The following is a 20,074-nucleotide window of genomic DNA, read 5'->3' on the forward strand; positions in this document are numbered from 1 at the left end:
AAGGTGTTAGTTGTTGAATCTACATGGTGAGTATATAGAGTTTATTATACTATTTTTCCTACCTATTTATATATCTGAAATTTTCACAGTAAAAAATTTTAGAGTTGATTTCTTGATTAACAGAGCTGTTTGTTTCTAGGTATAAAGAGTGCTGCATGCCACCTCCTGTTACCATGGCAGAAGCCTCTGCTGTTTGTCTGGCAGCATCTGTTATTAGGAGTGCCAAACAGCCCCTTCTTGTCATCGGGAAAGGTAGTATTGAGTAGAACTCTTCAGCCTCCTTCGCTTTTGAAAGACTGTTGGTACTTTTTAGAAATTGTTTTCATAGATGTAACAAGAATATTCTTCATCCATTTTATTTTGTTAGTTTTCAAATCATAGAATTATCCTCAGATGCCCAGAGTTCTTACTCATTTAAGGAAATATCTCCTACCTTTGAGACGTAAATTTTGCAGCACGAGGCAGGAGAATCACACGTTCAAGTCCAGCTGTGGCAACTTAATGACTTAGAAAGACTCTATCTCAAAAATAAAAAATAAAGAAAGGACTGGAAATACAGCAAAGGCCCTGGGTTCAGTCTCCAATGCCTCCCTCTAAATTGGAAAATGTAGAAAAGTAGGAAGAAGAAATCTCTTCATCTAAGCAAACTGTTTTTAAATTTATTATTTTTCTATTCCTTTTCTCATGCATGTTTTCTGTTGTGATCCTACTATATAGACAGCTTGTTTATAGTGGCTATGACAAATATGTTTGTGTCCTGATCTTTATCTATACTTAGAATTTTTTCCCCCAGTACTGGGAATTGAATTCAGGACCTTGCACTTGCCAGGCCGACATGGCACCACTGAGCTACATCCCTGGCCCGATATTTAGGATTTAAAATAGACCCCCATAAAAAGTATTAACTAAGTTAAGAGATAACTTAAGATTACTTTTCCCTGAGGTGTTGTACCAACCAGTTTATACTCCTGTCAGCAATTTATTATCGTTTAATAAATTGTGTTTTAGAACTGAGGCTGTTGGGATCACTTATGACCATGCTAATCAAGTTATAAGTTACTTAGAAATTTACTACATACAAATGAAAACTAGTTTTTTTAAAAAATAGTCAACAACAGAAAAAAATTTAGGTCAGAGCTGAGTTGACTGCATGATGGGATATATTTATTAACTTTGTCACTTTGGTAAACAATTGCTTTGGGTCTCAGTACCTCACTGGTAAATAGAATTATTAACTACTTCAATAGGATATATTAAATAGCAAAATATGTGGCAACCACTCAGTGGATGCTAGTTTTCATTCTTTAACAAACGTTTGACGAGGCCTATGATGAGGTAGGGATTATAGAAAACATGGATGGAGGATATACATGTGGTGTCACAGAATTGTAGAACATTTTTTTTTATTTTGTTTTTTTGAGACAAGGTCTCAGTATGTAGTTCAGACTGACCTTGAACTCACTGTGTTACCCAACCTGGCCTTAATTTCACACCAGTCCTCCTGCCTCAGCCTCCCAAGTGCTGGGATTACAGGTGTGTGCCACCACACCTGGCATGTAGAACCTTTAGAAAGATGTGTGGAGCTGTAGAAATGTATGCCCCTTAGACTAGTGGATTCTGCAGAATAGGATTGCTCGTGATGGATGGCAATGTATGAAGATGGAGGGAACCTTTCTCTCTCAGGGCAAAGTTCTTCCTTGCCTACTTAGACCTCCCAGAAAAGACAGTATGTTCAGAGAATTGTGGGTAGTAGTTCAGCAAACCCATAGTGTAGAAGGTAAGGGACAACAGAAAGAGATGCAAAATGTAAATTTTGTTTAGACCTTGTTCGGAATAATTGAGAATATTATTGAGGGGAAATTAGAGTTATTGCTTTCTTAAGCATATTTAAATACCAATAATAAAATCCATGGCCCAGTATATTTTGTGTTTAACCGCATATATAAACAGGAGAATATTTGAGATCAAAAAGCAATTTCACATGAACTATTTTTAGGGTCCTAGTGCCAAGCTTAACTGACTTGTTCAATACATTTGCATTTCTTGTAGGTGCTGCTTGTGCACATGCAGAGGAAAATATCAGGAAATTGGTGGAGCAATGTAAATTGCCATTTTTGCCCACTCCTATGGGCAAGGGTGTTGTCCCTGACAACCACGCAAACTGTGTAAGTGCAGCCAGATCCAGGTACGTGGCATTTCAGATTTTAAATATAGTCACATGGAAGATTTTAAGCTACATTTATTTTGTGACTTTACTAACTGAATCCAGAGAGAAGGTCTGAAAGAATGATGTAATTCTAAGCTCATCCATTTGTTTTACTTTTTAGCAGGGTAGAGATGTTACAGACCTCCTTTTGGCCTTGTTTTAGATGAGAAATTTGCAGTCATTTTAATCATTGTTCTCTTATGTTTAATGTATTGTTTTTCTCCAAGTACTTTTAATATTTTTCTTTATCTTTGGCTTTCAGCAGTTAATTATGATGTATTTAGAAAGGGTTTTCTTTTGTTTTATCCTTTTGGAGTTCTAAAAGTTTTTTGAATCTATAAATTTATTTATTTCTCTAAATTTGGAAAGGTTTTCATTATTATTTCTTCAAAAACTTTTCTACACCAATCTGTCTTCTCCTGGAACTCTACTGATACAAATATTACGTATTTTGACATTATCCACAGTTCCCTGAATAGCTGTTAATTTCTTTTCAATCCTTTTGTCTCTTAAATTTTCCGTTTCTTTGCTGAGAACTTCTACCTTTATTTTTATTTCAAGAATATTTTTCTTTCCTTTATGAAACTTAGTTATAATAGCTGCTTTAAAGTCTTCATTTTGGTGTTCTAACACCTGGAACAACTCTGATTAGCACCTATTTTCCTTTTTTTTTGAGAATTGGTCACATTTTTCTGTTCTAAGTAATTTTGGAGCTTTTTTTTGGTTGTGTGTGTGTGCGTGTGTGTGTGTGTGTGTGTGTGTGTGTGTGTGTGTGGTACTGGGGATTGAACCCAGGCATGCACTACCCCAATCCTGTTTATTCTTTAAAATAGGAACTTGCTAAGATGTCCAGGCTGGCCTTAAAGTTGTGATCCTCCCGTCTCAGTTTCTAGAGTGGTGGAATTATAGGCGTATGCCACCATTATTGCACCTGGTGTAATTTTGGATTATATCCTGAATGTTTTAATATTATATTGTAAGATTCAGGGTCATTTGTTCATTTTCCTAAGCAGTCAGTTAGGTTTGGTTTGGTTGGGTTCAGACCTCAAATTCTCTGTTATTACAGTTGTTCCAGGGTCAGTTCAGTTTCAGAGACATTGCTTTGCTGCTTTGTCTGTCTACATATGCTTGGCTCAAAGATAGGCCCAAACCCATGCTGGTTCATATCCAAAATTGGGAATGTCTTTTCTCTTCTCTTTAGAATGTCTATGGCTCTCCTGCTTCACTCTTGGATTCTGGGAGCCCCTTTTCCTGGCTCTTGCTGCTTTATAGTACCCCACTACTGAGGCTGCCACAGCTGGGCAAGCTGAAGAAGAAAAAAACCAGACTACTCCCATATGTTTTAGACAGGGATGTAGCTCAGTTGTATAGCACCCCAGGTTCAATCCCTGGTACCACAAAAGAAAGGAAGGAAGGGAGGGAAGGAATTAACTTGGTATAGTAATTTAGAAAGCAGTTCAGATGTATGAATTAATACTCTTTAAAGAAAAAATCCTAAGAGTCAATGTGAAGTGTGCATTAAGATTCAAGCAGGGGCTGGGGGTGTGGCTCAGTGATACAGGGCTTGCCTAGCAGGAGCAAAGTCCTGGGTTTCATCCCCAGCATTGCAAGAAAAGAGAGAGAGAAGAGAAGAAAAGATTCAAGCATGAAGTGCAAGCCAGTACTATTAATAACAAAGAAAATACCCAGCAATTGAAAAAAAGCATTAAATAAATTCTGACTGTATAAAGAATATAGGGCTGGGGATGTAGCTCAGTGGTTCTGCTGCCTGCCTGGCAAGTGCAAGGACCTGAGTTCGATCCCTGGTACCAAAAAAAAAAAAGACTAAGTGGAAATATGCCAGGATATTCGTTTATAATTTGATAGTATTTGGGGTTGTTTTAACTTTTCATTATACATTTTTTTGATTAGCTGCAATAGACTTACATTAATTTTTCTTTTTCTTTGGTACCGGGGATCAAACTTGGGTCCTTGTGCTTGCGCAGCAGGCGGCGAAACCACTGAGCTAAATCCCCAGCCCCAGACTTACATTAATTTTTCTAATGATGAAAGGTAATAACTTTTTTTTTGGTACTGAGAATTGAACTCAGGATCTTGAGCTTGCCAGGCAGGCACAGTGCCACTGAGCTAAATCCCTGGCCTGATAAAAAGTAATGAATGGAATAGAGTATATATATAATTTATGATAATATTTATTCTACTTTATCTTTTAGATTACTATTTAAATAGAATGATTTTATAAATTTTTTTTGTTTTGAAAGACCAAATTTACCCAGAAGCTAAATTTGTAAGTATAATATAAGCTCCAAATTAGACTTAACTACTTGTAAAATCAACTTTAGGACAATTCAAATAGTAAAATATTTGAATATTTTACATATACTTTTATGTTACATCAGTTATTTTTTTTTAAATAGAGCTTTGCAGTTTGCTGATGTGATTGTCTTATTTGGTGCCAGACTAAATTGGATTTTACATTTTGGACTGCCTCCAAGATATCAGCCAGATGTGAAGTTTATCCAGGTACTTAGGAGAGATTTCAAATCACACCTGTGATTCATTTTTCTCCTTTTTAGCCAATATTGGCTCTGCTTTCTTCTTGGCTTTTGTAAAAAACCTTTTCTCTTTTTTACAGTAGTAGGTTTTATAAATTGTCTAATGCAGTTATAGGAACCACAAAGTTAAGTTGACTTTCCAATCCTAGAGACATAATGTGCCACTGTACTTCTAACCAGAAAACCATTCAAAATTAAGTTTTGAATAGTTTGAAGAAATAATTCATTTCTTCTTCACAGTTCATGTGTATGAAAAGAGGTTTAAGTAGGGTAGTAGATTAGAAATAAATATTCACATTGTTACAGAGTTTTTCATTTAATGCCAAAACTTTCTTTCACCATTAGTCGGAAATCTCTAAACTTTTAAGTTTCCCTTCACCTATGTTATAAAACAGAGGGCTGGGGATTTAGCTCAGTGGTTTTGCCACCTGCTGTGCAAGCGCAAGGACCCGAGTTCGATCCCCGGTACCAAAAAATAAATAAATAAAACAGAGTAACTGAAAAATATTCTGACCTGTTTTTGATGACTTGTATCATCATGACCCTCTTTATAAGCCATTTCCATACTATGGGAAGTGCCTACCTACATAGTGACGTGCAACCCTGTTTACCCTATACAGATTGGCCCCATTCCATTGAGGTTTGGTGACTTAGCTGCCATTGCTGTCTACTCCCAGTCTACCATTTGCTTCCTAAGGAGTCAGCTTCTGATAGCCCCTTTCCCGCATGGGGCCATTGAGAACTAAAAAACACAAGCAAGATTGTGGGTTGTGCCTGGAAGATGCTGCTACCTCCTGATTGCTCTTCTTGATTACCAACTAAAATGTGTCCCCCTTAGGATGGGTAAATTATCCCTCCTTGCAGAAGCCGTTTTCACTTGGCCATGCATGGAGCTTCTGAGAACATGGGGAGTTAATCATGCCATGCTCTTGCAGTGGTCCTTAAAGTAAGGTCTCTGGGCTTCCTGCATCAGCATCACCTGAGAACCATTGGAAATGTTGAGGTCAGAATCTGAGTGAGACATCACCACTGTGTAGGTTTAACAAAAACCCACTTGGTGGCTCTGATGCACGCTCAAATTTGAGAACCCCTATTCTCCATAGAAATTACAAATTTAAGCAGTAGAACCTTATTATTAGTTAGATTCAGAACTATAATTGATCAGGTCACATGCATTTCTGAGAGTGTATGGTACAATACCAAAATTCCATAGAGTAAATTTTAAATAAGGGAAGATAATGAGGTTCTCTACACTAGCTTTAGTATTCATAGTTGTATGGATTTTTACTTTTATTAAAGAATGTCTTGAATGTCAAGTCTTTTTTATTACATCATATATACACAATTCATTTATTCAACGCTAATTGACTTTTTTTTTTTTTGGTACTGGGGATCGAACTCGGCACCTTGTGCTTGCAAGGCAGGTGATGGAACCACTGAGCTAAATCCCCAGCCTTGACTTCTTTTTTTTTTTCTAATTGACTTTTTAAAGATTTTTAAGAGTAAACTGGCTTGGTCTTCAACGTTTTCTCTTTTATAGATTGATATCTGTGCAGAAGAATTGGGAAATAATGTAAAGCCTGCTGTGACTCTGCTAGGAGACATAAATGCTGTTGCTAAACAGGTAAGAACTTTTTTTTTGAGACAGGGTCTCACTATGTAGTTCAGGACTGACCTTGAACTCATTATGGGGCCCAGGGCTGGCCTCGAACTCATGGTACTCCTCCTGCCTCAGCCTCCCGAGTGCTGAGATCACAGGTGTGCACCACCACACCTGGCCTTAAACAGGAAAGAATTTTTGCCTGGGTTTAAGTTGATGTGGATTGATCTTTAAGGAACAATCAGTTCTTGAAAATGTTTGTCTAAAAAAAAAAAAAAAAAGAAAATGTCTAGTAATACCTATTTTAAACAAAGTTTATGATGGAAAGCTACTCACTTTTAGTATATGTTTGTGATACATAATTGTGATCATCTTGGTGCATTAGTGCGTGCACATATTGCATCTTGATCAATTTGGAAAACTGCTCTTAAATATAACTTTGGAACTTGGTAAATCTAAGTTCTTGTACATAGCTCATATATGAAGCATTATGTGGAAGGCACTTGGAAATTTAAAGTTCTTCAGTAAGGAAACAGGGATTTACTAGTAGAATCCAGCTATCAAAAATTTATAATACAACTTCCAAAGGCATTGCGTTTATAGCCAAGAAATGGCTTATACACTGGAAAAATCTAGTTAATTTTTTAAGACCTCTTAACTCTTCAAACTGTAATCAGTGACTTGTCCATCTTATTCTTTATACATAATTTATATATTGAATTGTGACCAGCAATAAAATATAGTCACATCTGTCACTTGTTTTTCTATGTTTTGTATTATAAGTACACAGAACTAAGAGGCAGATTTCAGTCATACATGTACTTACTCTGGAGCACTGGGTTTGTGTCAAGGACACTATAGCTATTTGTTAGGCTTCCCCTAAGGGTTCCATGGAGGGGTGTTTTTCCTTCTTTAGTGTCAAAGACTGAGGAGGACTTAAGGACCCCTGCCTGTAAAATGTGGAGGAGGTAACACTTGAGTCTCAGTTATAGGAATCCCAACATCTGGCAGAAATCTACACTAATCCAAACAAAAGCTTACCAGATCACCCATTTTATCTTCTCTGTTACTGGTGCTTAGAGGAAAAGCAAAGAGTATGAGCAATGTCAAGTTTATTAGGAAGAGATTTTTGTATTTAATGTAATCAAGTTTATTTTCAAAAGAAAATAAAAGGCTTATGCTTTTTCTTTAGCTTTTAGAACAATTTGATAAGATACCGTGGCAGTATCCTCCAGAAAGCAAGTGGTGGAAAAGATTGAGAGAAAAAATGAAGAGCAATGAAGCTGCATCCAAGGTAATGTGGGAACCACTGAAACTCAAGAACACTTGAAGTTCATGACTCACTTAATTCTGTCATAATGCACTGCGCTGTGCAAAATTGTGCAATAGAAATTACACAGCTCAGGAAAAGAGCTTAGGTACAGAGCTCAAAAACTTCGTTAAAAAATAAATAAGATAGGAATCTAATAAAAGTAGTAAAAAGGCTTAATCATGTTAAATGATTAAGAACAACAAATATTACAATAGTATGGTACTTTACCTTGAAAAATACCAGAAAAAATTTTTTAAATTGGGTATCAGAAGAGTTACCAGCTTATGAGTTACTGAGAGATGGGTGGGTGTAACTTGTCCTTAGTTTGTGGCACAGAACATAAATATTAGGCAGTCTTTTAGACCTTAAATCCTGGGACATGTTGGAGCATGTTTTTTGCGTTTAAGTTACAGATCCTTCAAGGCATGAGAGTATAATAAATAGCTCTTTCATCAAAAGTAAAAATTTGACCCAATAGGTGGTCTTCTTTTTCATTTAATTTTTGTATCACTGCTGGAGATTCTTTTGTGGTTTTCTCAACTGTGGCTTTGCTTGATAGCGAAGACTGGAAATTGTAGCAACTTCTGATACCACCGAACTATTCATTACTATCACTAAAATGAGTCATTTCTACAGGGTTTGGTGCCTTCTGTTTAAAATCTTGAAATAGATTTATGAGTCAACCACGCTTTTTCTTTGACTGTAAGATAGGCTGTTTCTGAGTTTTTGGTATTTTGTATATTCCTGTGTATCTTGGTTCAGTTGGGTGCAGTTTTCTATGTCCTAAGGTGAGACTGTGGGACATATTTTTCTTAGCATATCCCTCAGGTTTGTTCATGATCAACTAGTTTCTCAGAGTAGCTGTTGGACAGCCATCTGGGAATCTGTAACTTATAGTTGTTGCCTAGCTATTTCCAAACAGGCTTGATGGTAGCTTACTGACATTGGTTATTTTCATTGTTCCCCTCTGTTTCAGGAATTAGCTTCCAAAATATCTCTGCCTATGAATTATTATACAGTGTTCTACCATGTTCAAGAACAATTGCCCAAAGACTGTTTTTTGGTAAGTGAAGGAGCAAATACCATGGACATTGGACGCACTATGCTTCAAAACTACCTTCCTCGTCACAGGTAAGACTTCCAAGAAAAAAATTAGAACTAATTATATATTTAATTTGAAATGATAATAATGCAGATTAAGAAAATATTTCATAACTCTACATGTTTGGTGTCTAAGGACATATTTCATAAATGTATTCTTATGTGAAGTTTTGTGAAGTTTTTTTGCTTGGTATGTCCTTGGCATCATTGTATAGTCAGAGTTCTAAGCACGTGTACAGCCCTCCAAATAATCATAAGTGGCCTTTTCCTCTTATACAGCTAATCCTTAACAAATTAGTTCTTTACAGTCTAAAAAGTTTAGAGACTGTTTTAACATGTCTTTATTTTCCCACAAACCCTGGTAATGTAAACATGACTAGAAGATTTGTGCCAACCCTACCCTCTGTGACATGACCTAGAGAGTTTTATTTTAGCTTTGTTCCCCAACAGGCTTGATGCTGGTACTTTCGGAACAATGGGAGTCGGTTTGGGATTTGCTATTGCAGCTGCTCTGGTAGCTAAAGATAGAAGCCCCGGGCAGCGGGTCATCTGTGTGGAGGGAGACAGTGCATTCGGGTTTTCTGGCATGGAAATGGAAACCATCTGCAGGTAAAACAGAACCCCGAATCAGAGCATTTTGTTCTCCTAAATGTGCTTTTACCTAACAAATAGTTAACCAGGCATACAGCATGTGCCAGGTGCCCGGTGTACTGTGTCCTGAGGATCTCAGTGTAATAACCCAGGGTCTTTCTCCTCCAGGACACTGTTTGTGACCTCCTCACTGCATACTAGAAACCTAGAAAACTGTGGGGAGTAATTTTAAGGTCAATGGGAAAAAAAGTTTTGGTCTGAGAAGCTTATCTTCCACAGGGAGGTAGACCTCTAGGGCAAGTGCCCTGCGTTTAAGTATGGTTCTACTGTGTCTGAGGCCAGAGCTTATACTTAAGTCACTTGACCAATCCTCAGCCCCCTTCATGTAAAACAGGAAGAGTGGTAGTTCCTACCTTAGAAGGTGGTAGTGAGGAACAAATGAATCAAGGTAAATTTTGAAGTGATACTCAGTGAAAGTGTGCCGTTCAGATTTTATTTGTAGCTATAAGGTTCATGAAGAAACTCATGAGTTGTGGCTACTACTGTAGAAGTATAGGGACATTTTTTTCCCCTAACTATATTTGAACCATAGTAAAAACCACTCTATTTTTGGTCAGGGCTCTTTGTAGTGCTTTTTTGAATCATGTTTTGGGGTTTTCAGAGCTATATAAAAATTTTAGGATCAAGGGGAAATATTGCCTGTTGGAATGTCTCCATTGACAACCAAGAGATATATACCAAAAAGATGGATTATGGGAAAGTCAGCCTTCTAGAGAGTAATGATTCCCTTTTAGCGTAGAGAGAAAATAATTACCAAAACCCCATTATTTAACAATATGCAGTTTAGTTTGTCCTTATCACCTGCCCTCAGAACTTGCAACTGTACAAAATAAAAGCCACATTCTTGTTCAGTAATTAATAAAGTTTAGTCAGCCATCTTTTTGTTGTTATCTTTGCTGTGCTGTTTAGGACATTGTTGATACCCTTTCTCTCTACTGATGACATCAGGTGCTGTGGTTTGAGCATGGACCAAGTGGGTTATTCACTTGTGTGGCTCTCACAGCATTCAGCACAGGCTGGTACCTTTGAGGAGCTCAGTAAATAAAAGATACTTTCAAACAATGGTTCTAAATGGTTCTTCAGAACCATTTAGAAGTCATGCCTCCAGGAGTATAAGTAGGGAAAGTATTTTTCTTACCACCACCTGGATCTGTGAAAACCAGGACCGAGAAAAGCTCAGTGATTTGCCCAAGGGTCAAAGCTAAATAATGGTAGCAGATCCAAACCTACCACCTCCTAATCACATATTCTTTCTACCACTCCATGATGTGTCTGTTGTTGAATTTTTTTAAAGAGAGATAATTCATTATTCCATCACCATGTAACACACACAGGCATCTGCAGGTGTCCTCTTATAAAAATGGGTTCATACTGGTAGTAGATTTCTCTTGGGTATGTGCACAATCATTTATCTTACTCTGGCAACATTCCATAATAAAAATAGGGTCTTCACAACCATATTTATGTTATTTGTGAGCCAGAGTTGATTGAGTTGTGCTGTAGAAATCTGAATCAGACTAGATCAGCCCAAACCAGTTCTTCCCCTCTAAAAAACTGGAATATTTTCCTGCCGAGGCTTTGCAGCCTTGCTGGTTTCTGCCCTTTCTTCATTCTTAGTTGTTTTACTGTTTCTTTTTTCCTCCCACATTTTTCAGTGCATAGTGGTTATACAGATTAAAATATTTCATCTTGGCAGATTTCAACATGCACACAACTTACTTTTCCCTCCCTTGCCCCAGTCCTCCCCAAGCAGTTTCACACTGAGGGGCTTCAGTATGTACAGTGTATTTTTATCATATTTCTGCCCCTATTAACTGCCCTTACACATCTTCTCCCTCTTCCTTCTTCCTTTCTTCTTGTCTAATAAAAGTCTCCCTTCTACTTTCTTGTCACCTTTTCTAGATTCCACATATTAAGTAGAACATGCAATATTTGCCTTTCTGAGTCTGGCATTTTTTACTCAACGTGATGATATATAGATCCATTTTTTCTGCAAATGACAGAATTTTGTTTGTGGCCAAATGATACTCCAATATATGTATATCAATCTCTCCATATATCAGATTTTCTTCATTCATCTGTTAATAGACACCGAGGCTAGTTTCATATCTTGGTTATTGAATACTGTGCTGCGATAAATATGGGTATGCAGGTGTCCACATGATATGCTGACTTTAACTCCTTCAGGTATGTACCAAGGAGTGGTGCAGCTGGATCAAATGGTAGTTCTATTTTTAGTTTCTGAGGACCCTCCATATTGATTTACATAGTGGCTATACTAATTTACATTTCTACCACAGTGTAGAAGGGTTCCTTCTTTTCCTGCATCTTTGTGAGCACTTTTTCTTTTTTTGTATCCTCGATGGCAGCCGTTCTGACTGGAGGGAGATGGAATCTCAATGTAGTTTTGATCTGCATTTCCCTAGTGGGTAAAGATGTTGAATTTTTTTTACATACTTATTGGTCATTTGTACTTTTGAGAAGCATCTGTTCAATTCTTTTCCCCATTTTTTGATTAGGCTATTTGACTTCTTGGTGTTAAGTTTTTTGAATTCTTTATATATCCTAGATATTAATTCTCTTGTCAGAAAAGTAGCTGACAGATATTTTCTTCCATTCTGTAGATTATCTCTTTACTCTTTGATCATTTTCTTGCTATGAAGAAATTTTTGGATTTCATTTAGTCCCATTTGTTGATTCTTGCTATTGTCTTCTGTGCTATTGGAGGTCTTTGCCTATACCTATGACTTCAAGAGTTTCCCGTGTGTTTTCATTTTATAGTTTCAAAGTTTCAGGACTTATACATAGGTCTTTGATCTATTTTGAATTGATTTTTTTTTTTGTACAGGGTGAGAGTCCTGGTTTCAGTCCTCTACATAAGAACATCAAGTTTTCCCAGTGCCATTTATTAAAGAGGCCAAAACAATTTAAGTGGAGGTCCTGTGTGCTCGCTTTGGCAGTATATATACTAAATGGAGGACTTGAGACAGACTTTTAAGAAAGCCAGTGGAGCTGGCAGGTGTCTCCCTCCTTCTTTCTGTACCATGGTAATTGGAGTTGCAGCAGTCATTGTATCTACCACAAAATGACCCTGAAGATGGAAGAAAAGTACCACAGAGGGTGAGGCAGAAAGAGAAAAGGATCCTGGAGCTCCCACCTTTAAGAGTTTCGGGAGGTCTTTCCCTGAGCCTATGGTTTCAGTTGTTTCCTCTATGTTTTTGAATTTTGTTTTTCTTTTAATAGTTTCAAAGTTTCAAACCTTAAACCTAGGTCTTTGATGCATTCAGAGTTGATTTTTTTTCCCCCAGTACCAGGGATTGAACTCAAGACCTTGAGCTTCTGAGGCAGGCCCAGCACCATTGAGATAAATCTGCAGCCCAGAATTGATTCTTGAACAGTGTAAGACATACAGATCTAGTTTCAAACTTCTACAAGTGGAAGTTTCTCTGGTACTATTTTTAAAATTTGGCATCGTGACTTTTATTCATTCTTAATATAGAATTTCATGGCTCATGAAGACTAAGCTAGCCTGTCATGTCTTTTTTTATTAATACATATTTGCATTACATAGTGTTTACATTCCTTATGTGGAGTTGGTACATGTACGTATCACATTTTAATTCCTTTTTTTATCCCCTTTCCCTACCTCCATTTCTTGATCTATTTCTAGTTTGAGAAAGATCTAGCTCCCTAATTCCTATTATCTATCTTTAATTTTGTTCTTTTATTTATAATTTGGGTTTCTCATATAAGAGAAACCATGTGATAGTTAAACTTATGTGTCTGATTTATTAAACTTACATTATGGTCTTAAGGCACATCCATTTTCCTATAAATGACTCAAATTTATCTTTCTTTATGGTAGAGTAGTACTTCATTGTGTGTAAATACCACATTTTATTTATCCATTCATCTGTTGATGGACATATAGGCTGCTCCCAAAATTTAGCTATTATGTATTGCTAGCACCATTTCTTAAAGATGCTGTTTTTTCTCCTTTGTCCAGAATCAGATGCCTGTGATTGTGTGGGTTTTTGTGTCCTCTGTTCTGTTTGATTGGTCCACATGTCTATTTTTCTGCCAGTACCATGCTCTTTCTGTTACTATGGCTTTGTAGCATAATTTGGAATCAGGTATTGTGATGCCTCCAGCCTTGCTCTTGTCAACTAGAATTGCTTTGGTAATCTGAGTCTTTTGTGTTTCCCTATGAATTTTAGGATTGCTTTTTCCAGTTCTGTGAAGAATGTCCTTGATATTTTGATGGGAATTGCATTAAATCTGGAGATTGCTTTTGGTAATATGGACTCTGCCAATCCATGAACACGAGAGGTCTTTCCATCTTCTAGTCTTTCTTTCATTTTTTTCTTCAGTGTTCTGAAATTTTCATTGTAGAGATCTTTACTCCTTGGTTAGATTGATCCCTAGGTATTTTTTAAAGCTATTGTGAATGGCATTGTTTTCCTATGTTCTTTCTCAGCTAGTTCATTACTGGTTTATAGAAAAACCATTGATTTTTTTTTTTTTTTTTTTTTTGTACCGGGGATTGAACTCGGGACCTTGCACTTGCGAGGCAGGCGCTGGAACCACTGAACTAAATCCCTGGCCCAAAACCATTGACTTTTAAATGTTGATTTTATATCCTGCTACTTTGCTGAATTTATCATTTCTAAAAGTCATTTGGTGAAATCTTTAGGGTCTTCTAAGTATAGGGTCATATCATCTTGTGAACAAAGATAATTTGACTTCTTTTCTATTTGTATTCCTTTCATTGCTTCCTCTTGCCTAATTGCTACAGCTAGAATTTTAAGAACTGTATTTAAAGAAGTGGTGAATGGAAATCCTTGCTTTGTTCTTGATCTTAGAGGAAATGCTTTCAGTTTTCCCCCCTTCAGAATGTAGTGTATGGTCTTTACTATATTTAGGAATGAGCTTTCAAAACCTAGTTTCTTCAGGGCTTTTCAGAGCTGATGAATTTTGTCAAAGGTTTTTTTCCTAGTCAGTTGAGATGATCATCCGATTTTTTTTTTTTTTTTTTTGTACCGGGGATCGAACTCGGGTGCTTGTGAGGCAGGTGGCAGAACCACTGAGCTAAATCCCTGGCCCGATCATCGATTTTTATCTTTGATTCTGTATGTACAGTATATTACATTTACTGCATATGGTGAATTATCTTTGCATCTCTAGAATGAAGCCAACTTGATCATGGTTTATTATCTTTTTAATATGTTGTTGAATTTGGTTTGTGTCTTAGTTACTTGCTCATTGCTGGGACAGAATATCTGACACCCACAAATTAAAGGAGGAAAAGTTTTAGTTCACAGTTTGTAGAGGTTTCAGTCTGTAGTCAGCTGGTTCCAAGGCAAGGCAGCATGGCAGAGGGGCCTAACAGAGGAGAAATAGTTTATGGTGTGACAAGAAGAGACAGTAGGAGCAAGCCTTCCTTTCTCTTTTTATTCCATTTGGGCTATAAGCCTATTCCTTGATGCCACCCACACCCATGGTGGGCCTTCCCATCTTCCACACTGAGAACTGTGCTAAACCAATCAGTGGACTAATCCATTTAATCAAACCTATAATCCAATATCACATATCCATGATCCAGCCACTCCTAAAAACCCTACCTATGAATGCATGAAACTTTGTGGACATCTAGATACAAGCTATAGCTGTTTGCAGGTATTTTATTAAGGATTTTTCCATCTATGTTCATTAAGGGTATTTTTTGTTGTGTCCTTGTCCTGTTTTGCTATCAGGATAATGTTGGCCTTATAGAATGAGTTTGGAAGCATTTCTTCCTTTCTGTTTCATGAAATAGTTTGAAGACCATTGGTGTTATTTCTTCTTTAAAGGTCTGATAAAATTAAACAGTGAACCAGCTGGCCCTAGGCTTTTCTTTGTTGAGAAACTTTTATTACTGCTCCAGTCTTATTGCTTCTTATTGATCTGTTTAGGTTTTTTATATCCCCATTGGTTGAGTTTTGATAGGTGATATGTGTCTAAAATCTATCCATTTCTTCTAGATTCTCCAATTTATAGGTTTTCAAAGTACTCCCCAGTAATTTTCTGGATTTCAGTGCTATCTGTTATAACATCCCCCTTTTTACCTCTTAATTATATGGATTTGGGTCTCCTCTTTCTTTTAGTTAGTTTGGCTATGGACTTATCAATCTTGTTTATCTTTACAAAGAACTTTTTGTTTCATTGATCTTGTGTATTATTCTTTTAGTCTCTATCTCAGTAATTTCAGCTCTGATCTTTATTATTTCTTCTTTTGTGTTGGGTTTGGTTTTGGTTTGTTCTTGCTTTTCCAGAACTTTGAGATATATCATTGGGTTGTTTGGAATTTCTCTGATTTTTTTGATGTAGGCGCTCAGTAGTATAAATTTCCCTCTTAGAATTACCTTTGCTATATTCCAGAGATTCTGGTATGTTGTATTTCTATTTGATTCCAGGAATGTTTAAATTTCTTCCCTGATTTCTTCAATGACCCACTGATTTTTCAAAAGTGAATTGTTTAATCTCCATGTGTTTGTATAATTTCTGTAGTTTTTCTTGCTGTTGATTTCTAGTTTCATTCTATCATGATCTGATAAGATGCAAGAAATTGTTTTTTAAAATTTGTTAAGCATTGCTTTATATCCTAAAATATGATCTATTTTTGAAGAATGTTCCATGAGCTGCTGAAATGAATGTGTATTCTGTAGTTGTTGGATGGAATGTTCTGTAGATATCTGTTAAGTCTGTTTGATTTATGGTGTAGTTTAACTCTGATATTTCTTTGCTGATATTTGTCTGGATGATTTATCTATTGTCAAGAGTGGAGTATTTTTTTTTGTATTAAATTCTTTTATTGGTACATTGTAGGTATACAACACAATTACATTTCTCATTGGGAATTGTACCTTTACATAATGCATCTTGGTAAGAGTGGAGTATTGAAGTCACCCACTATTACTGTATTGAGACTTACATGTTCCTTTATGTTGAGTAATATTTGTTTTATGAAGTTGGGCATACCAATATTAGGTACATATATACTTACACTTGTTATATCTTCTTGATTGATTGTTCCCTTTACTAATATATAGTGGTCTTTGACTTATCTAATTTTGTCTTGAAGACTGCTTTGTCATACTACTTTGTCAAGCTACTCCTGCTTGCTTTCAGGTTCCATCTGCATAGAATATTTTTTTCCCATTCTTTCACTTTGTATATGTTTTTGCTAATGGGATGTGTTTCACAAGTAGTAGAATTAAGTCTTGTTTTTTAATCCAGCCTGCCAGCCTATGTCTTTTAATTAGAGAATTAAGATCATTTAGATTCAGAGCTATTTGAAAGATATGTACTAATTCCTGTCATTTTGTTGTTTTTCTAATGTTTGATTCTTTCCTAATTCTCAATAGCTTGTCTATTCTTCCTTTTCTGTGTTGTATTATCCCTTTGAGTATTTTCTGCAGTTCTAGCTTAGTGGTCATGAAAGTCTTTGGTTTATGCTTATATTGGAAGGTCTTTATTTATCCTTCAATTTTGAAGGATAGCTTTCCTGAATAAAATTTCTGTCTTTGCAATTCTTTTCTTTTAGGACTTGAAACATATTGTTGCTTGCCCTCCTAGCCTTTAGGGTTTCTATGGAAAAGTCTGAAGTTATTCTTTCTTCTGTGCTCTTACACAAACTATAACATGATATGAGAGATTCTTTTCTGGTCATGCATTTGGGTGTCTAAATGCATCCTATACATGGATGTCTATATCCTTCCCAAGATTTGTAAAGTTTTCTCTTATTTATTTCATTAAATAGATTAGTCTGAACCTTGGTACCCTTTTCTACAACAAAAATTCATTAAGTTTAGTCTTTACGATGTCTGAAAGTTCTTGGATGTTTTGCACATAATTTCAGGGTGTGTGGGGGGGGGATCTTTCTTAACATATGCATATGATAGTTCTTCAGCCTTATTTTCAAGCCTGGAATTCTGTTTTCTGCCTGACTATATCTGTTGGTGAGGCTTTCACTGAGTTTTTTAATTTGACATACTGTGCTTTTCATGTCTAGAATTTCTGCTCTTGTTTTTTTGGCGTTTTTTATTTGTTTGTGGGTTTGTTTTTTTTTTTTGTCTTTTGAGATAGGGTCTCTTTGTAGTACAAGCTGGCCCTGAACTCACTATGTAGCCCAGGATGGCTTTGAACTCACAGCAATCCTTCTGCCTCCTGAGTGCTGGGATAACAGACATGCACCACTATGCCTGGGCTCAGAATTTCTGTTTGGTTCTTCCTCAGAATCTCTCTTTGTTGAATTGCTCCTTCATTTTCTGCATTATCTTCAACTATCTGTTTGTATATTTTTTGAAGTCATTAATCATTTTTTAAATCAGTCTTTTGAATTCGTTGGCATTTCATCCACCTCATTTTTGCATTCAGCTACCAATGATTTATAGAAATTTGAAGGGGTCACATTGCCTTATTTTTTTCATATTTCTTGTGTTTCTGCATTGAGATTCATGCATTTGTTGGGATGAGTATCCCTTCCACTTTTATTTGAGGGTCTTCTTCATGTCCAGCCTTCTTTTAGGGGCTTAATCCCCAGCATCACTCAGAGAGGAGAAAACAAATCACAGTAAAGTCAACAACACAAAGACCTGCCAGATATTGACACACAGTGAAAACATATTAAAAGCAACAACTGTCAGATATGGTGGTGCATGTTTGTAATCCCATCACGTGGGAGACCGAGGTAGGAGGATCACTGTGAGTTTCTGGCCAGCTGGTGCTTCATAGTGAGTTTAAGGCCAGCCTGAACTACATAGCAAGACCTTGTCTCAAAAAAGCAAACAAAAAAGCAACAACTATGTCATCATTAACAGTATAATTCAGCAATAATAATATAGATTCAAAGACATACCAGGTGTTGACATATTGTAAAAAGCAACAATTATACTCCCTTAACAATAGAAAAGAGATCAGCAGTAATAATATAGACACAAAGACAACCAAATATTTTTTTTTGGAATCGGGGATCGAACTCAGGACTTTGCACTTGCAAAGCAGGTGCGGTGCCACTGAGCTAAATCCCTGGCCCAAGACAACCAAATATTGACATACAGTAGAGTGCTACTAAAAGCAACAAGTATACCACTATTAACAATAGGGGAAAAAAATAAGCAATAACTGCATAGAGTAAACTAGCTAAAAATAAATGTAAGTTGATAGTATTATTAATAAACGATGAAGGGATGAAGAATGCAAAAATTAGAAGTAATAAAATTTGAAAAAGAAAAATAAGATGAGGAAGAGAGAAAAGTGAGATTAAAAATCCAATTAGAGGGCCAGGGATATAGCTAAGTGGCACTGTGCCTGCCTGGCAAGCGCAAGGTCATAAGTTCGATCCCCAGTACTGGAAAAAAAAATCCAGTTTTTAAGGATCTGTAATACTGGCATCTACCAGATATAAGGGAAGCATAGTGAATCAGTTGGGGCCTATTGAGTTTCTCCACTAACTTTTTGCTCTGTGAATGTCAAGTCCTGATCCACCTTTCCAGCTGAGTCACTCATTAGTATGTTGTCTGCCTCAGGACTATATTCAAAAAAATCATACAGAAAACTTTGTTTTTCAGTTAAAATTTCAGTCTACAGGAAGAAATTGCTGTAGAATGAAGAATAATTTTCTTCATATTTTGCTTTCACTTTTAGGTATAACTTGCCAATCATAGTCTTGGTGGTGAACAATAATGGAGTTTACCAAGGTTTTGATGCAGATACTTGGAAAGAAATAGTAAAATTTCAAGATCCTGTCACAGTGTGAGTAACCCAGAACAATGTATGTTTAATTTCTCTCATATGTTTTAATCATGTGTTTTTAAAGTTGCTGAATTAGAATATGCCTACTCAGTTTCTGTTGTCAGTCCCTTTGAAGGACATGATCCTCTTTATGGTTCCTCTTTGCACAACTATCCATGATTAGGTGCTTCGTAAGTAGTTTATGATCAGGGAGCCATTGAGTATGTTGTCTAAGCCTTATTAATGACAGGGCTTATTTCACAAGGACCCCAGTCCTATTATTCCTAGTCTAGTAGAAAGGAATATGAATGTTTACATGTTTTTTATGATCCAGAGCTCTTTATTTTTACCAACTAGCTAAATTTTGGTTATCTGATCGCAGAGCCAAATTAAGACTGTATGATAGATAACTGAATAGGGGCTATAGGACAAATGTGGGTTTGTAAGCTGGCTAGGGTGGACTGGAGCAGCTGTGTGTGTTTATGCTTCCTTCACTTCATGTGTTTTTTCATTGTTGTTTTGCAATAACCTTTCCTTTTTCTTTTGGATTCATAATAGTTAATCGTATAGTAGCCACTAGACACCTATTGCTAATTAAATTTAGTTTCAATTGAATTAAATTAAATTAAAAGTTCTGTCCTCAGTTTAGTCACACTTTAAGTGCTCATAGTAACAGGTAGCTCATGGCTGCTATACTGAATATAAAACATTTCCATCATTACAAGAAAGTTTCTGGACATTTCTATATAGACAATTAAAAATATAGAGAAAATTTAGTGTACTGGCATGTCAGCTTAAGTATTAGGGATGAAAATATATGTTTTAAGGCCAGGGATTTAGCTCAGTGGTTCTGTTGCCAGCCTCGAAAGTGCAAGGTC

General features: G+C 36.4%; 1 protein-coding gene across 19 annotated transcripts in view; it reads left to right on the forward strand.

Moving 5' to 3' along the window:
• The window catches only part of Hacl1 (2-hydroxyacyl-CoA lyase 1), a 61,211-nt gene that overhangs the window by 17,875 nt on the left and 23,262 nt on the right, over positions 1 to 20,074 (forward strand). For all 19 annotated transcript variants that reach the window (XM_087182465.1, XM_087182470.1, XM_087182464.1 and 16 more), the window contains 8 exons: positions 140 to 252; positions 2,050 to 2,185; positions 4,624 to 4,729; positions 6,302 to 6,385; positions 7,554 to 7,655; positions 8,650 to 8,804; positions 9,225 to 9,383; positions 19,110 to 19,217. In XM_087182465.1, the coding sequence (XP_087038591.1) occupies positions 140 to 252; positions 2,050 to 2,185; positions 4,624 to 4,729; positions 6,302 to 6,385; positions 7,554 to 7,655; positions 8,650 to 8,804; positions 9,225 to 9,383; positions 19,110 to 19,217 (963 nt within the window). The remainder of the gene's footprint in view (positions 1 to 139; positions 253 to 2,049; positions 2,186 to 4,623; positions 4,730 to 6,301; positions 6,386 to 7,553; positions 7,656 to 8,649; positions 8,805 to 9,224; positions 9,384 to 19,109; positions 19,218 to 20,074) is intronic.

The sequence above is a fragment of the Heterocephalus glaber genome, unplaced genomic scaffold, assembly GCF_053883595.1.
Source record: "Heterocephalus glaber isolate CG9 unplaced genomic scaffold, H.glaber_assembly_v1.0 deba00001472, whole genome shotgun sequence".
Taxonomy (NCBI): Eukaryota; Metazoa; Chordata; class Mammalia; order Rodentia; family Bathyergidae; genus Heterocephalus; species Heterocephalus glaber.